This window comes from Thamnophis sirtalis, unplaced genomic scaffold, assembly GCF_051295495.1.
Source record: "Thamnophis sirtalis isolate CommonGarterSnake01/CBP01778 unplaced genomic scaffold, rThaSir2_p1.2 scaffold_7, whole genome shotgun sequence".
Lineage (NCBI taxonomy): Eukaryota > Metazoa > Chordata > Lepidosauria > Squamata > Natricidae > Thamnophis > Thamnophis sirtalis.
The window spans coordinates 93,711,828-93,730,817 of record NW_028261387.1 but is presented as its reverse complement, the minus strand read 5'-3'; the positions used below and the strand labels follow the sequence as shown (position 1 = coordinate 93,730,817).

General features: G+C 45.9%; 1 protein-coding gene across 1 annotated transcript; it reads right to left on the bottom strand.

Moving 5' to 3' along the window:
• Positions 1–10,280: 10,280 nt before the first annotated feature.
• PDYN (prodynorphin) lies at positions 10,281–12,579 on the bottom strand. The gene is made up of 3 exons (XM_014054287.2): positions 12,451–12,579; positions 11,530–11,679; positions 10,281–10,724 (listed from the first exon to the last, which is right to left on the bottom strand). Exons 1-3 carry the CDS (start codon positions 12,577–12,579, stop codon positions 10,281–10,283), a joined length of 723 nt encoding a protein of 240 aa, XP_013909762.2.
• Positions 12,580–18,990: the final 6,411 nt, after the last annotated feature.

Below are 18,990 nucleotides of genomic sequence, written 5' to 3'. Positions count from 1 at the left end.
TTGCGTTAACAGAGGGAGGTCAAGGGAGGTACTAATACCACTTGATAAAGCCTTAGTAAGACCACACCTAGAATCCTGCCTCCAGTTTTGGTCACCACACTATAAAAAAGAGATTGAGACTCTGGAAAGAGTGCAGAGAAGAGCAACCAGGAGGATGAGGGGCCTGGAGGCTCAAACATACGAAGAACGGTTGCAGGAACTGGGCAAGGCTAGTCTAGGGAAGAGAAGGACCAGGGGAGACAGGAGAGCATCTTCCAATATTTGAGGGGATGCCCCAGTGAGAAGAATCCACCCATGGAACAGAAGTGGCCTTCAGAAGTTGTGGGAGCTTCATCCCTGGAGGCTTTCAAGAAGAGACTGGGCTGCCCTCTGTCAGAAATAGTGCAGAGTCTCCTGCTTGAGTGGGAGGTTGGACTAGATGACCTACAAGGTCCCTTCCAACTCTGTTAATCTGTTAATCTATCTACATTTATCTCTCTATCTCTATCATCTATATGAAGAACGGTTGCAGGAATTGGGCCTGGCTAGTCTAGGGAAGTGAAGGACCAGGGGAGACAGGAGAGCATCTTCCAATATTTAGGGGGCTGCCCCAGAGAGGAGGAAGGGGGTCAACCTATTCTCCAAAGCACCTGAAGGCCAGACAGGGAATAATGGATGGAAACTGACCAAGGAGAGATTCAACCTGGAAATAAGGAGGAGTTTCCTGACAGTGAGAACCATCAAGCGATGGAGCAGAAGTTGCCTTCAGAAGTTGTGGGGTGGACTAGATGACCTACAAGGTCCCTTCCAACTCTGTTAATCTCTCTCTACCTACCTACCTACCTACCTACCTGAAGAACAGTTGCAGGAACTGGGCCTGGCTAGCCTAGGAAAGAGAAGGACCAGGGGAGACAGGAGAGCATCTTCCAATATTTGGGGGGCTGCCACAGAGAGGAGGAAGGGGGTCAAGTTATTTTCCAAGGCACCTGAAGGCCAAACAAGGAAGAATGGATGGAAACTGACCAAGGAGAGATTCAACCTAGAAATAAGGAGGAATTTCCTGACGGTGAGAACAATCAACCCATGGAACAGAAGTTGCCTTCGGAAGTTTTAGGAACTTGATTGAGTTTTTTTTGCAACCGATGCCGAAACTGGGACGGCTGTCATTTTAAACGTCAACATTGACGAAACAATCTTTTCAAAATTCTCCGGTCTGCGTACCATTCCAAAAGTTTCACTCCCGTTTCTTAGCAAGGGCGTCGGAAAGCTTTTGCAGTCCAAAGGAAGGAAATATTGCACACGCAAACACACACACACACACACAAACAGACACAAAATTTCGGAATTAATTGAAAGAAAGCTCAGAGACAGACACTAATACAATAATTTTATTTATCGCAGAGCAAAGAACGAGGGGAGACAATTCAACCAAATTCCTGGCGGGCCAGACTTTCTGCTGTTTCGTTTCACTTCACTTGTCTTCTTGAAAATTACAGAATACTCTCATCCCAAAAGACACACATTTAAAAAAGAAAAACCCACGAAGGAGAGGAAGGTTTTTTGGGGGGGGGCAGGGGAAGTGCTGAGCCAAGCGGTGCAGAGTTCGAATCCAACCATCGGATTGGACCTTTGGGTTCACTGTCCTAGCCCTCCGCTTACTACCACAATCGGGGCAAAAAATTCCTGTCGTTAAGCAAGGCGGTTGTTAAATACTCCTGATGTCCTTTTTTTTCGGCCAGGGTGGTTAAGCGAATTGCTGCGGTTGTTAAGAGAGTCATGCGGTCATTAAGTGAAACAAGTTTCCCTTTTGACTTTGCTTTGATCATGTCATACCAGGATGCTAAAGGTAAAGGTTCCCCTCGCACATATGTGCTTGTCGTTCCTGACTCTAGGGGGCGGTGCTCATTTCCGTTTCAAAGCCGAAGAGCCAGCGCTGTCCGATGACGTCTCCGTGGTCATGTGGCCGGCGTGACTCAACGCCAAAGGCGCACGGAAGGCTGTTCCCTTCCCACCAAAGGTGGCCCTGTTTTTCTACTTGCATTTTTTACCTGCTTTCGAACTGCTAGGTTGGCAGAAACTGGGACAAGTCACGGGAGCTCACTCCGTTATGCGGCGCTAGGGATTCGAACCGCCGAACTGCCGACCTTTCTGATCAACAAGCTCAGCGTCTTAGCCTCTGAGCCACTGCGTCCCTTTTAAGTCACACCTTACCTGTATCCAAAAAAAAAAAGCATATCCCACCACAAACCTCTAGATGGCAGCAGAGATCCAAAATGGCTGGATTTTTTCAAGCTCAGCTCTAACCGCAGTGCAGAAAGGAGGGTGAATCTCTGCTCACCTGGGAAGCTACAGACAGCTCCAGTAGTGGGATTCAAATAATTTAACAACCGGTTTTCTGCCCTAATGACCGGCTGGGTAGGCGTGGCCATGGTGGGCGTGGCCAGGGGGTGTGACCGGCAGCACTCGGCCTCCTGCATCTCCATGGGAGCAAAAATGGGCCGCGGGAAGAGGATCACTGCCCCCCCCTCGTGCGCACCCCATTTTGGGCCCATTAGGCCTCCCTGCAGCCTCCTGGGAGCCAAAATGGAGCACGAGTGGTGGGGAGTGAGGCAGGAAGGGGCGGGGCCAGCCAGCAATTTAACAACCGGTTCGCCCAAACCAGCCCTGAACGGCTGAATCCCATCACTGGCTCACTCCATTACGCGGCGCTAGGGATTTGTACCGCTGAACTGCCGAACTTCTGATCGACAAGCTCAGCGTCTTAGCCACTGAGCGTCCCAGGATGCTACACCATCAAATATAAAACTTGCCTTTAGAAGTTGTAGGAACTTCATCACTGGAGGCTTTCAAAAAGAGATCGGACTACCATTTGTCAGAAATGGTGTTGGGTCCCCTGCTTGTGTTTGGGGGTGGGGTTGGGGTTGGACTAGATGACCTCCAAGGTCCCTTCCAACTCTGTTAATCTGTGGAATACATACATTCCAGGTGTCCAGGTAGCCAAATTTTGATTATGTAACTGGGGGGGGGGGGCGGTTAGTGACAGTCCAACCTAAATGCTACAAATATTTAAGAGCCGAGGTGGCGCAGTGGTTAGGGTGCAGTATTGCAGGCCACTTCAGCTGACTGTTATCTGCAGTTCAGCGGTTCAAATCTCACCGGCTCAAGCCTTCCATCCTTCCGAGGTGGGTGAAATGAGGACCCAGACTGTGGGGGCGATATGCTGACTCTGTAAACCGCTTAGAGAGGGCTGAAAGCCCTATGAAGCGGTATATAAGACTAACTGCTAACTGCTAACTGCTATTAATTATCTCTAGCAATTCCTAATTCCTCGTGGTTTTGAAATGTAAACGTTGATGCAAATTTAAGAAAAATCCACGTGATGTTACGTTCAAATCCAGAGGATATGAGTGCATGGATTTAGTCTGTAGTTTTCTAGAAATTTTACTTTTCTTCCTGGATGCTCAATCATTAATCTACACCCCGCACCCCCAATTGATCCAAGCTAGGAAAATAGCAAATGAAAGGGGAGGCGGGGATGAAAAATGAGTCAGAGCACAATCTTTGTCTTCCAAAGATCTAATTTAGGCAGGATCATTCCTGCATTCACTGAAAAAGTGACTTTTCGCTTACGATAAATACACGTTCGGTTGCTTTCTAGATTTCTGCTATGGCAGTTGGGTTTTTTCCCCCTCCCCAAATTTGGGGAGTTTTAAGATGGGTGGACTTCAACTCTCAGAATAACCCAGCAGACGCACTCGTATTATAACGGAGCCCACCCATTACGGTCACAAGTCGTGACGATCGTAAAGTCAGTCACCTACACGACCAACTTGATTTTACTACCATTTTTCAATGTTAGAAGAAGGTAATAAAATTCGGGTCGGGCGTGTGGATAACCTGATTTATGACCATCACGACTTAACCATCATAATGGTTTCGTTACGGTTATAAGTGAAGGCTTAAAGGGGTAACGGTTCCCCTCGAACATGCGTGCTAGTCGTTCCCGACTCTAGGGGGCAGTGCTCATCCCCGTTTCAAAGCCGAAGAGCTAGCGCTGTCTGAAGACGTCTCCATGGTCATATGTCCTGCATGACTCAACACCAAAGGCGCATGGAACGCGGTTCCCTTCCCACCAAAGGTGGTCCCTATTTTTCTACTTGCCTTTTTTACGTGCTTTCGAACTGCTAGGTTGGCAGAAGCTGGGACAAGTAATGGGAGCTCACTCCGTTACGCAGTGCTAGGGATTCGAACCGCCGAACTGCTGGCCTTTCTGATCAACAAGCTCAGCGTCTTAGCCACTGAGCCACTGCGTCCCTTTTAAGTCACAGCTTATCAAAAACAAAAGTGTATCCCACGACAAACCTCTAGATGGCAGCAGAGATCCAAAATGGCTGGATTTTTTCAAGCTCGGCTCTAACCGCAATGCAGAAAGGAGGGTGAATCTCTGCTCACCTGGGCCTGGGAAGCTACAGACAATTCTTGAATTACGGCCATAACTGAACCGCAAATTTCTCTTGCTAAGTGAGGCAGTTGTTAAGTGAGTTTTGCCCCTTTTACGACCTTTCTTGCCACGGTTGTTAAGCGAATCTCTGCAGTTTTTAAGTTAGTCACCCGGTGGTTAAGCGAATCCGGCTGTCAGGCCTGCCACCATCTTTTCTTTTGGATCTTTAGCCTGCCACACTTTCTATTATTCTGCTGTGCATTTTCTATGGTGGGAAAATGGGAAGGGGGATTGTATGGAGTTAGATGCTATGTAGCCATAACAACATCCTTTCTAGAAAGCCAAGGTCATCCTTTGTCTTTGCACCTGACCGGAACTGGATAGGTGGAAGCTGCCAGCATGGCAGTGGGAGATTGGACCATGGGATGGACTTGTGGGTGTGGGGGAAAGATCCTGAACTTTCAACTGGGTAGGGGAAACTGGGGAAGCTTTCAGATTCGAATTTCCCCAGATGTGATAACATGGCTCTCTTCATCAATTGGAACTTTGAGGAATCCTTTGCCTCAGACTCGGATTTAATTTTGGGTGCTATTTGGAATCCTGACATTAACCCGAATCTGAACGCTTCCCCATTGACTGGGCTTGTCAAAAGGTCATAAAAGCGGATCCCAGGACGGTTCAACCATCATAAATATGAGTCAGTTGCCAAGTGTTTGAACCTTGATCATAGGATCATGGGGATGCGCCAACCGCCGTAAGTGTGAAAACCGGTCATAGATTACTTTTTTTCAGTCTGCTGTAACTTTGAAATTGACTAAATGAATGGTTGTAAGTCGAGGACTGCCTATCCTTTGATTGCCAGTTGCTTCGAGGGAGGGGGAAAGTCAGGCTATGTTTCACATTACAGCAAGCCACAGTTTAACATGGATAAAAACAAGCCAGGCGTGAGAGAGAACCCATTATAGTGTGTAGGAGAGAAAAGAAATTAACCTTAGAAGACTTTAATGGAGAGTGGAAGAATGGTGGCCTCGTCACAATAGCAATAGCAGTAGCAATAGCAGTTAGACTTATATGCCGCTTCATAGGGCTTTCAGCCCTCTCTAAGCGGTTTACAGAGTCAGCATATCGCCCCCAACAACAATCCGAGTCCTCATTTTACCCACCTCGGAAGGATGGAAGGCTGAGTCAACCTTGAGCCGGTGAGATTTGAACAGCCGAACTGCAGAACTAGCAGTCAGCTGAAGTAGCCTGCGGTGCTGCATTTAACCACTGTGCCACCTCGGCACAAAACGGGGACCGTCACGCTGTTCACAGTTTGACCTCCTGCTGGGACAAAAGAAAATTGCCCGGGCGAAAGACTGTTAATGCTCCAGAAATGAGAAGTGTGTGTGTGTTTGTGTGTGTGTGTGTCCGTCCCCGCAATAATTAGAAGTGGGATTTGAATCTTGAGCTCTGCAGGGAAGTGCCCAGCAATGGCCTTTGTGCGCACATCGCACAAGTTGTGGCTTCCAATAACAGGGAATATTTGTAGCTCAGGGTTGACATGAGGGGTCTCTGAGCTTGGTGGTTTTCTTGCAGACGTTTCGTGACCCAACTGGATAACATCATCAGTGCTAGAAGAGAGTGGGGTGTGCAGGGAGGAGGAAGAGAAAGATTATGGGGTCCCTGGTGCTCTCTGAGCTTGGTTGTTTTCTTGAAGGCATTTCATGACCCAGCTAGGTAACATCATCACCGTCTGTATTTCAAGAGACAAAGCTTAATTTCCAAGGTTTTCATGCAATTTTTTTGTTCCTTGCCTCTCACTGCTGCCCATCACTTGGTGAAGCCAACCAAACATGGCCACTGTGTGTAAACCTGGACCGCACCAGATATTGTTGTATGTCACAACTAACCTGAGTTTGGGGCAAAGTAGACCCTTGTTCAACATTTGCAGCGATGACATGAATATTGGATGCGATTTTTTTTCAACCACCTGCTTCTCAAACCTACCCCGAATGTCCATTTGAGCTACAGCTTTTAAATTAATCTTAAAACAAGTTTAGCAACCAAAACCAACTGTGAATGAACGCCTAACATCAAAAACGTCACCAAAAAAGCACAACAAAGATTGTTGTTTCTGCGCCAACTCAGGAAGCTCAAACTGGCCAAAGAGCTGCTGATTCTGTTCTACAGAGGAATGATTGAGTCTCTCGTCTGCACCTCCATAACTGTCTGGTTTGGCTCTGAAACCCAACAAGACAGACACGGACTTCAGAGGAGAATCAGAACGGCAGAAAAAACAATGGCTACCAACCTGCCTTCCGTTGAGGACCTGGACACTGCAGGAGTCAAAAAGAGGGCTGTGAAAATATTTATACACCCCATCGCATCCTGGATATAAATTGTTTCAACTCCTGCCCTCAAAACGAGGCTATAAGGAACTGTACACCAAGACAACTAGACACAAGGATGGTTTCCCCCCGAATGCCATCACTCTGCTAAACAAATAATTCCCTCAACGCTGTCCAACTATTCACTAAGACTGTGTTACTATTAGTCTTCTCATCGTTCCTCTCACCCATCTCCTCCCACTTATGACTGCAGGACTGTTGCTTGCATCCTTGCGATTTCTATGGATATTGATTGTTTCCTGATTGCTTATTTGCACCCTGTGACGATCATTAAGTGTTGTCCCTTATGATGCTTGACAAACGTATCTTGTCTTTTTATGTACATGAGAGCATCTGCACCAAAGACAAATTCCTTGTGTGTCCAATCACTCTTAGCCAATAAAGAATTTCTATTCTATTCTATTCTATTCTATTCTATTCTCTATTCATTCCATATTCTATTCTATTCTCTATTCATTCCGTATTCTATTCTATTCTCTATTCATTCCGTATTCTATTCTATTCTCTATTCATTCCATATTCTATTCTATTCTATTCTATTCTCTATTCATTCCATATTCTATTCTATTCTATATTCATTCTGTATTCTATTCTATTCTATTCTATATTCATTCCATATTCTATTCTATTCTACTCCTATTTCTATTCTATTTCTATTCTATTCTATTCTCTATTCATTCCGTATTCTATTCTATTCTATTCTCTATTCATTCTGTATTCTATTCTATTCTATTTTCTATTCATTCCGTATTCTATTCTATTCTATTCTATATTCATTACATAGTCTATTCTATTCTATTCGCTATTCATTCCATAGTCTATTCTATTCTATTCTCTATTCATTCCATATTCTATTCTCTATTCATTCTGTATTCTATTCTATTTTCTATTCATTCCATATTCTATTCTATTCTATTTTCTATTCATTCCGTATTCTATTCTATTCTCTATTCATTCCATATTCTATTCTATTCTATTCTCTATTCATTCCATATTCTATTCTATTCTCTATTCATTCCATATTCTATTCTATTCTACTCCTATTTCTATTCTATTTCTATTCTATTCTATTCTCTGTTCATTCCGTATTCTATTCTATTCTATTCTAGTCTAGTCTACTCTACTCTACTCTATTCTATTCTCTATTCATTCCGTATTCTATTCTATTCTATTCTATTCTCCATTCATTCCGTAGTCTATTCTAGTCTATTCAATAGAGGCCTCAAAGGAATATAGGTAGTCCTCGACTTACAACAGTTCATTTAGTGACCATTCAATGTCCTGATTTTTCATATTTCATTTCCCTCCGGTCTGCCGGTTTGTGAATTCATGAATCCCGAACCCCAAAATTTTACAACACAAGTGTTACAACAACACGGAAAAAGTTAATTAATGACCATTTTTCACACTTATGACTGTTGCAGCCACCCCCTACTATGGGGGTCATGTGATCAAAATTCAGAGGCTTGCCAACTGTCTTATATTTATGACGGTTTCAGAGTCCTGGGGTCATGCGATCCCCTTTTGCGACCTTTTGACAAGCACAGTCAATGGAGAAGCCCGATTCGCTTAACGACCGTGTGTCTAACTCAACAACTGCAGTGATTCACTTAATAACTGTGGCCAGGAAGGTCGCAAAATGGGGGAAAGCTCACTTAGCCACGGAAATTTTGGGTTCGGCTGCGGCCGTAAGCCGAGGACTTACCTGTATAGGATGAGAAATCTAACTAACGGCCCTTTCTTTTCAACAAAGAAAACAAGAAAGGAAAATCTATTGCTTTAGTCACACAGAGTTTTGCTTAGGATTGATTTATTCCTACCGAGAGTTTTGATATTGCTTTCCCAGGAAAATTGTGAGTCACAGCTTTCCGTGTTTCACACAACATTTCTAAGGAGGGGGTAAGCCCCACCGAATTCAAGAGAATTAATTTAGAATTGCGCAACACTGGCGTAGCTAACCAAGGGCATTGTTGACGGAAATCAATTATTATGGATTAAAATATGTTTTGGAATTCATTGCTGGGGATGTAATTTTTACGCAACAACTGCAGTCGTATTCAGCCAGCAGATGGCAGTGTTTACAAGTTTGGATCTATGGCCAGGGTCACACCAGCCTTTTCGGACCTCAGGGACCACTACATTCATAATTTTAAATCCTGCAGACCACTAATATGAATTTTTTAAAAATATAAATAGTATTTAGTGCAATATAAAAAGGACAAATATTTTGTCTGCGGACCACCAAAATTTTCTCATGGAAAAAAAACCACTGGTCTATGGTGTATATTTCATGTTCTTTTCCTCTGAGTAGAGTTTCCTGTTACAGTTAAACAGTTGAGCAGTAAAACACATGGTGACTGTACCGTTTGTTCACTATCACTGCTGCTATATCTAAACTGATTTTCTAACAATATTGTTGATATCAAGGACTTTCCCAGGAGGGTCAAAAAATTTTAAATGGTTTCTGCCGTTACACAATCAAAATTCCACTTCCTTTTTAGATGTTGTGCATGCCAAAAAAGAGGGAGGGGCTTTTCTAAGCAGCTGGGGGGGGGCATATTGATTTCTTTAACCCTTCTGTGGACACTCAGGATAACTATTAATATTAGTAGAGGTCATTGTTAGCTTTCTGGCCTGATTTGGCAGAAAAAGCATACAGATAGTCCTCAATTTACAACTCTTGGTTTAGCAACCAAAGTTACGACGGCACTGAAACAAGGGACTTATGACTGGTCCTCGCACTTACAACAGTTGAAGGATCTCATGAGCAAAATTCGGGCACTTGGAAAGAGCCATTTATGACAGTTCCAATATCCCGGGGTCAGGTGGATGCCATTTGTGGCCTTCCGATAAGAAACGCCAATGGGAGAAGGCAGATTCACTTAACGACCGCATGATTCACTTAACAACTTCCATGTTTTGCTGAACAGCTGTGGGGAGGGGTGATTGTAAAACCAGGCATGACTTACTGAACAACATAAAGCCTTATCTAAAGTTGAGCACTTTAAGACTTGTGGACTTCAACTCCCAGCATTCCCCAGCCCGCCATGCTGTGCTGAGTAGGGAATTCTGGGAGTTGAAGTCCACAAGTCTTAAAGTGATCAATGCTCAATCCCTCTGTTTTAGAGGTGGAAGAGAGCTGAACGGAGAACTTCAACCCACCCACCCACCCAAAATATAAGATTTAATCTAATCCAGCTTAGCTCGTTGCATAAATGCAGCCAGGGGTCTGACTAAGGCTGAGCCCACCATCCCAAACCAAGAAACATCTTAAGCCATCAATGCTGGTTTATTCACACAGCTCTCCACCCCTGTCCTTCCTGGTTAGATTGACAGGCGTTCTCTGCACAGCTTGGTTGGCACAAGGAAGGGGGAAGCTTGGGGCAGGGGTTTCGGGGGTCTCTGAGACCCACAAGATTGGGGGAAGGGTTTGAGCTGGAGAAGGACTTCACCTGCCATCACCTGGGCCTCTATAGGTCAGCGGCCTCCTCCGAGGCACCCTTGGGCCCTTCCTCGGACCTCGTGGTCACCTTGAACTGACGGCGCAGAAAGCCGCCGTAACGCTTCTGCTTGTCCCACTTGAGCTTGGGACGGATCCTGCGCATGAAGCCCCCGTAACGTTTGTGGAGATCCTCCTGGTCGCCACCATCCTCCTCTTCCTCAGTCCCCGCCACCCAGGAAACCCTCTTGGGGAATTTGCGAAGGAAGCCCCCGTAGCGTTTCCTCTCCGCCTTGGGAGAGGCCGGATCAGGTTCTTCCTCCTCCTCCTCCTCCTCCTCCTCTCGGTGGGAGACCAGACCCCGAATCTCCAGCATCTCCGGGTTGTCTCCTCCGGCCTCTGGCCGTGATCTCTCCACCATCTTCGGGAAGAAGCGCCCGTAGGACCGGCTGGCATCTCCCTTGGTGAGGACGCTCTGCTTGGAGGAAACGGGAGAGAAGAGAGGAGAATAGGACAAAGAAGAGAAGAAGAACAGAGAAAGAGCAGACCAGAAGGAAGGAAGAAGGGAAGGAAGAGGAAAAACAGGAGAAGAGACGACAGGAGGAAATAAGAAGAGGAAGAAGGAGGAGAGGAGAGGGGAAACGGAAGGAAGGAAGGAGAGAGGGGAGAAAGGGAGGAAGGAGAAAGGGGAGGAGAAAGGGGACGAAAGACAGGGAGGGGGAGAGATGAGAGCAGGGAGGGAGGGGAAAGGAAGGAAGGGAAGGAGGGAGGGGAGAGAAGGCAGGGAGGGGGAAAGGGAGGGGACAGCAGGGAGGGAGGGAAGGGGAGAGGAAGTCAGGGAAGGGGAGATATCAGGGAGGGAGAGGAAAGGAAGGAAGGAAAGAAAGGAAGGAGGGAGGGGGAGAGAGGAGACCAGGGAGGGGGGAGAAGAAGGAAGGAAGGAGGGGAGTGAGTGAGTGAGTGGGAGGGAAGGAGAACAATGAAAACAGTGGAACAGTGAGAACAATTAACCAGTGGAACGACTTGCCACCAGAAATTGTAGGTGCTCCCTCTCTGAAGGGCTATGAGAAGAGACTGGAGAACCATTTTGTCCGAAATGGTACAGGGTCTCCTGCTCGAGCAGGGGGTTGGTCTAGAAGACCTCTGAGATCCCTTCCAACTCGGTCATTCTTTGCCCTCTGGCTATGTTATCTTCCGAAAACTCTAGTAAGCCTGCCAGGTTTGAACCTTGTCTGGGTTTGTGTGTATGTCCGCAACCGTGAACACCTTTTCCGACTCACCTGGGATCTGCCCGCCTCTCCCTCCTCCTCCTCCTCCTCTTCCTCCTCTTCCTCCTCCATCGGAAAGGACGTTAAGAGCGAGAGGATCCTTTCGCACCTCTGCCACTCCACGCCTGTCACGGAGGGATGTTGACACCCCAAAGCACAGCCCTGCAAGAGGAAAAATTAAAAATGAAAAGCAGCCAAGAGAATTACAGGTAGTCCTCGACTTAACAACGGTTCCTTTTAGCGACCATTCGAAGTTACCCCACTGAACAGAGGGACTTATGACCGTTTTCACGCTTAACGGCCGTCGCAGCGCCCTCATGGTCACGTGATCAAAATTCACTCCCTTGGCAAGTGACTCGCATTTCTGACGGTCACAGATGTCCCGGAGGTCACGTAGTCCCTTTTTGCGACCTCCCGACCAGCAAAGTCGACGGTGAAACCAGATTCACTTAACAACCGGGTTACTAAGACACCCACTGCAGGGATTTGCTTAACAACGGTGGCCAGGAAAGCCTGTCGAATGGGGCCAAACTCACTTAACAAGTGCCTCACTGTGGTGATCAATTGGGGTCGTAAGTCAAGGACTGCCTATATTTACGGTGTGCTTGTTTCCAAAAGAACCAATTGCCTGGGGCCCCGATCCCTGCCCTGGTCCTTGTCAAAACGGCCTCGTGGCCAAGCCAAAGGTGCTTTCCCCAAAGGTAGAACTTCCTTGTGTTTTTGCCTGAAGACATTTCGCTTCTCATCCAAGGAGCTTCTTCAGTTCTTCGTGAACCAAAAAAGCTTCTTGCACAGGGAGCTAAACTTCTTCAAGCCAAAACGCAAAAGAAAGTCCAGTTTTACCTTTGGAGAAAGCACTTTTGGGACCACCGTGACCTGGATGACTGAGATACTCCGTAGACGGCCTTCCGGTCATCGTCTGTTGTAACTTACTAGAGGGTTGATGGGCTTCTCTCCATCCTGGTTGTGAAGAATACATAAGGAACAGCGAGAGACGCACTCCCAGGAAGCTGAGAAAGCCACGTGGAGGTAGAAAACCAGACCCCAAAGCTGCCAATCCATGCTTCCCAAAAGGTACCTGGGGGGGGGGGGGGGGACAGAAAGACAAGAATTAAGAGCACCTACTACTGGAGAGGTCGGTGTAGAAAGTTTATCACCCAGCCCTCTCCCAGAAAAATGAAATATGCTAGGAAATATTGAAAAGGCAGAATATTTCTCTGGATGCGAAAGGAAAGAAACATGTTTTAAAAGACAGAATAGCTGCCTGCAGCTTCCTGCCCATCCCCACTTTGTCAATGAGCCGTTAAGAAGGCCGAGCTAGTCCACTTTACATAATAAAGGCTTCTCCACTTCAGCTCCAGGGAGATGGGATTAAAGCATGATAATATTGGCCCCAACTCACCACATGGCATCTGAGAATTCAACCAAATTCAAAACGCAGCCTAGAGAGTTGCCCCTGCATGGCCCCATGGGAGTCTGACAACCAATCAGAATACATTTCTTACACAGGAACAGGAAACAGAGAGGTGGGACTGAACAGGGTATAAAAAGCCTAGCAAGCCCCTCCCTCGGTCCTTCTCTTCTTCTCCACCAACATTGAAGCATGTGATCACCTTTTCTGTTCAGGGCTCAAGCCATGTGGTCCTGTCCACCAATAAACCATCTTTCCAAGCAGCCTCCATGTCTCCAGTGTCTTTTTCCCCCACTTGGAGCCGAACCCAGGAGGACATTTCTTTCATCATGGCAAACATGTTTAAAGACAACTCAGCTAAATGTTGGAAGAGCCACCAAATACCTGGATCTTATTATCCTAGGTGGTGAACAGGTGGAGAGGCAAAGAAATATTGGACAAAAATTTAGACATGGTTGGAAGAGATGAGACAACAACGCACTGAGCTGAAGCCAGAAACATTTCTGCTGGGAAACCTACCTGAAATTTATAATAAAGAGAATGTATATTTAATCATTCGTGTATTAATCGCAGCTAGAAGGGTATTTGCACCACATTGGAAAAGTGTAGAGATTCTCACGGAAGAGAAAGTGATAAGGAAAATATTAGAATGTGCAGAAATGAACAGATTAACATTAGCAATGAAGGAGAAAGAGCACATGAATATTACATGATTTGGGAAGTGTTTTACCAATGGTTGGAGAGAGAGAAAGGAGTTTGGAAATGAAGAAAACTAAAAAAAAATAAGTAGACAATACACTTGGATAAAAATATAAAATGGTTAGTTATGTGTATGATAAGAATAATGGAAAGGAGAAAGGAGAGGAATAGGAGAAAGAGAAAGGCAGAGGAAGAATGGGAGGGAATGTAAGAGTAGGAAAGAGGGAGGAATGGGAAGAAGAGGGGAAGGGCAAAGGGGAGGAAGGGGAAGGAGAGAAGGGAAAGGAGAGGAGGAAGGAAGGAGAGAAGAAAGAGAAGAAAGGGGGGTAGGAAGGAGGGAGGGAAGGAGGGAGGGAAGCAATGTTACCTAGTTGGGTGATGAAATGTCTTCCGAAAGTCTGTTAAGACCTGGCTTTTCCGGCAGGCCTGGGGCTCCTGATCTTGATTGACCTTCAGCCCCATTAAGAACGAGTGCATGTTGTGTCCTTTTTTTAATCCGTTCTGTCTTATATTTTAATTTTTTTTTATATTTTCTTTTTTAAACTGTTTTTATGTAAGCCGCCGCCCGGAGTCGTCCGGGATTGGGCGGCATACAAATCTATTAAAATTGAAATTGAAATTGCAAGAAAATCATCAAACTCAAAGAGCATTAAGGACCTCACAGTCCTCCTCCTCCTCTTCCTCCATTCCACAAAACCCACTAGCACTGATGATGTTACCTAGTTGGGTCATGAAACGCCTGCAAGAAAACCATCAAACGCAGAGTGCACCACAGTCCTCCTCCTTCTCTTTGTCCTCCACCTCCTCCTCCTTCATTCCACAAACCCCACTCCCTTCTAGTACTGATGACGTTGCCTAGTTTGGTCATGAAATGCCTTCAAGTTGCAAGCGCACTGAAGGAGCCCACAGTCATGGCAATCTTCTTCCCTTTGAAAATGGAGCACGCAAACACTTAACCTTCCTAGATGCTCCCGCCAACACCTCGCTTACACCCTTCATCTCCCCCCTGGCAGACTATCTGCCAGGCCTGCAATTATAATCCTTTTAGAATTTTCTCTTATTTCATTATGCTTTTTCATTACTGTAGTAGTTGGGAGGGAGGAATAGAAAGGAGTAGGATTGTGGAATGTATAGTTGTCGTTCTTTTCTAGAAGACCAAGGTCATCTCTTGTCTCCACACTTTTACACCTGACCGGAAGCAGCTGGGTGTGGATGCCAGCGTGGAAGAAGAAGATTGGACCATGTGATGGATTTGTGAGTGTGGGGACAAGATCATGAACTTTTAACTGGGTGGGATTCTGATGTCATTTCCAGAATTGGGATTCCACAGCAATGTGCTAAGATGTCTGCTTTATTAAATTGGAACTTTAAGGATCGTTTTGCCTTGGACTCTGATTTAATTCTACATGATACTTGGAACGCTGACACCGTCCTCGTGCCCTCAGACTCAAACGTGGGCCCAAGCCAGATCCGTGCCCTGAATTCCTGTCAGGAGTTTAAGCCTTCTCCCCAGGGTGACATCGCTGACTTTCTTAGCGAGCGTCCCTTAATTGGGGCTGATGGAGAAAAAGGGAACAAACACTCAGAGAGTCATCTGTGCTAAATTAAGCCGTAATTTGAGTGATACGCATTATCATATGTCAAATTATCAGCTTGAGCAGAACATAAATTACGCCGAAGCTGCCGGCTTCGACAAAGTGGCATGAATCATGTCCCGATCCGGGATCACTTGGTGTTTTTCATCTGCTGATTCCAAATTGCCCTTAAGAGCGTTTAATTAATGGAGCCTCACAACATGATGGAAAGATCTGAGGGCCGCCCTTTGGAATACACACACACCAAACAAAAATGTTTCAACATTTTTTAGAACTTCTTCTGTAGGTGTGGCCTGCTTTGTGGGAGTGGCTTGCTGGCCATGTGACTGGGTGGGAGTGGCTTGCCAGCCATGTGACCGGGTGGGAGTATCCAACTTGTAAAATGTGGTGAAACTCACTTAACAACGCCCTTGCTTAGCAACCAAAATGTTGGCTCAGAAACTCTGGCATTTGAAGCACGCAAGTCTTAAAGCTGTCAAGTTACAAGACCCTTTAGGAAAAAAAAACCAGGGGTGTTCAAACTTGGAAGCTGTAAGACTTGTGGACTTCAACTCCAATCATGTTGGCTCAGGAACTCTGGCATTGAAGTGTGCAAGTCTTAAAGCTGTCAGCTTTGCACCCCTAACCCTTTAGAAAAAAAAACCCCAGGGGTGTTCAAACTTGACAGCTTTAAGACTTGTGGACTTCAACTCCCAGAATTCCTCCTCCAGTCATGTTGGCTCAGGAGCTCTGGCATTGAAGTGTGCAAGTCTTAAAGCTGTCACGTTACAAGGCCCTTGCACCCCTAACCCTTTAGGGGAAAAAACCCAGGGGTGTTCAAACTTGGAAGCTTTAAGACTTGTGGACTTCAACTCCCAGAATTCCTCCTCCAGTCATGTTGGCTCAGGAATTCTGGCATTGAAGTGTGCAAGTCTTAAAGCTGTCAGGTTACAAGACCCTTGCACACCTAACCCTTTAGAAGAAAAACCCCCAGGGGTGTTCAAACTTGAGAGCTTTAAGACTTGTGGACTTCAACTCCCAGAATTCCTCCTCTCGCTCTTCATCTTGATGATGTGCGGACAGGCGGGGGGGGAGAGAGCTGGAACCGGTTCTAAACGGCACTGTAGATTTGTGGAACCTCTTCTATAGAAGAGCTTAGAACTGGCAGGAACCAATCCCTCACACACACACACACACACACACACACACACACACACACACACACACACCAGGGGTGGGTTCCAGCAGGCACTACTGCCGGTTTGCTCGTGTGTGCATCCTGCATGTATGCACCAGGGATGAGTTTGAAAATTTCTTACTACTGGTTCTGTGGGCGTGGCTAGGTGGGGGAAGGCATGTGACCGAGTGGCTGTGGCCAACCTGATGTCACTCACTCACACACACACAGTCACATGACCCCACCCACCACCAAGCCACGCCCAGAGAACCAGTTCAGGGGCGTGGCAGGCAACCGCTTCCAATGACCCAGGCCGCCAAGTTTCTCTCTCTCTCTCTCTCTCTCTCTCTCTCTCTCTCTCTCTCTCTCTCTCTCTCTCTCTCTCTCTCTCTCTCTCTCTGCCTCTCTGTCTCCCTCTGTCTCTCTGTCTCTCTCTCTGTCTCTCTGTCTCTCTCTCTCTGTCTCTCTCTGTCTCTGTCTGTCTGTCTGTCTCTGTCTCTCTCTCTCTCTCTCTGCCTCTGTCTCTCTGTCTCTGTCTCTGTCTCTCTCTCTCCCCCTCCCACTGGAAAGATTAGCAAAGATGCTTAAAGATATATCAGCCAAATGTTGGAAATGTCACCAGATACCGGGATCGTACTATCATATGTGGTGAACATGTGTAGAAGCTAAAAAATATTGGACAAAAATTTCATATGTGATCGGGAGAAGATGGTGCAACAACATATTGACTTCAAACCAGAATTATTCTTGTTGGGGATCTTACCAGAAATTTAAAGAAAAGATATATTGGTTTGTTCACGTAATAACTGCAGCTAGAATTGTAGTTGCACAAAACTGGGAAAGTGAAGAGATCCCTACGGATGAGAACATGATTAAGAAAATACCAGAATGCGCAGAAATCAATAGATTAACACTTCCAATTAAAGAACATGAGGAATCTGACTATTATAGTATATGAGAGTTATTTTATCAATGGTTAGAGAATAAATATGAAAATTAGAAATGAAAGCAGAGGAGTGAAATAGAGAAATTGTATTAACAAAGGCAAATAAGTAAAGAAGGGGATCGTTATAATAGTATTATGTATTAGTATTAAGAATAGATAAAATAATGAATATGACTGTAAATTTAATTGTTATTGCAAAAAAAAATTGTACCCAGATGACACACTGTTTAACAAAAGATGATATATTTGTATTAAAATAAAATAAAAACTTTTTTTTAAAAAGGAATGGTTGAGTCAGGGCCATTTGTACAGGTAGTCCTCGAACATATGACCTCAAGGGAGCCCGAAATTCCTGTAGTTAAGTGAGACATTTGTTTAGTGACAATGGCCCAGTTGTTAAATGAATCTGCCGCAGTCAATAAATTAGGAACATGGTTGTTAAGTGAAGCTGCCTTCCATGTCAACTTGGCTTGTCAGAAGGTCGCAAAAGGGGGAATCACGTGATCCCAGGATGCTGTGACCGTCATAAATATGAAGCAGTTTCCGAGAGCCTGAATTTTGACCGCAAAGGTCCTACAAAAGTCATAAGTGTGAAAAATGGTCATAAGTCACTTTTTTCAGTGCCGTTGTAATTTTGAACAGTCCCTAAATGAAATGAAATGACCAGGGGGCCTCTTCCATCACTAGGCCCCCACATGGCCTTCCCCACCCTGAGATACCCCAAGCGTTTAACCACCGGCAAATTCGATTACAGAATCCGTGTGCGAAAGGAGGGAGTGATCATGCTTAACGAATGAGATTCACTCCCACGAATCCTCGGGTTACGAATGGAATGGGCAAGTCCATGAGGTTCATAACTCAAGGACCACCTGTATTCCTTCCTCTCCCTATTTTCCCCACAACAACTCTATGATGAGGTTTGCACTGAGAGAGGGACTAGCCCAAAGGCACCCAGTTGGCTTTCATGCCTAAGGCAGGACTAGAACTCACCGTCTCCTGGCGATTGGCCCAAAGTCACCCAGATGGCTTTCATGCTTAAGGCAGGACTAGAACTCACCGGCTCCTGGTGATTGGCCCAAAGTCACCCAGCCAGCTTTCATGCCTAAGGCAGGACTAGAACTCACCAGCTCCTGGCGATTGGCCCAAAGTCACCCAGATGGCTTTCATGCCTAAGGCAGGACTAGAACTCACCGTCACCTGGTGATTGGCCCAAAGTCACCCAGATGGCTTTCATGCCTAAGGCAGGACTAGAACTCACCGTCACCTGGCGATTGGCCCAAAGTCACCCAGATGGCTTTCATGCCTAAGGCAGGACTAGAACTCACCGTCACCTGGCGATTGGCCCAAAGTCACCCAGATGGCTTTCATGCCTAAGACAGGACTAGAACTCACCATCTCCTGGTGATTGGCCCAAAGTCACCCAGCCAGCTTTCATGCCTAAGGCAGGACTAGAACTCACCGTCTCCTGGTGATTAGTCACCCAGCTGGCTTTCATGCTTAAGGCAGGACTAGAACTCATAATCCCCTAATTTCTAGGACAGCGCCTTCACCATTACACCAAACTGTCTTTGTTGTTTTTCTTTTGTTGTTGTTGTTACACACAAAGAGTTTGTCACAACAGCATCTCTTTACATAGCCCTAACTATCAACGTGACCAACTCCCTGT

Coding starts and splice junctions, on each gene's coding strand:
- PDYN (XM_014054287.2), bottom strand. CDS start 12,579: ATGGATTGGCAGCTTTGGGGTCTGGTTTTCTACCTCCACGTGGCTTTC. Junction 11,680..12,450: donor AGAAGCCCATCAACCCTCTA/GTAAGTTACAAC, acceptor TTCCTCTTGCAG/GGCTGTGCTTTGGGGTGTCA. Junction 10,725..11,529: donor GAGAGGCGGGCAGATCCCAG/GTGAGTCGGAAA, acceptor TCCTCCAAGCAG/AGCGTCCTCACCAAGGGAGA.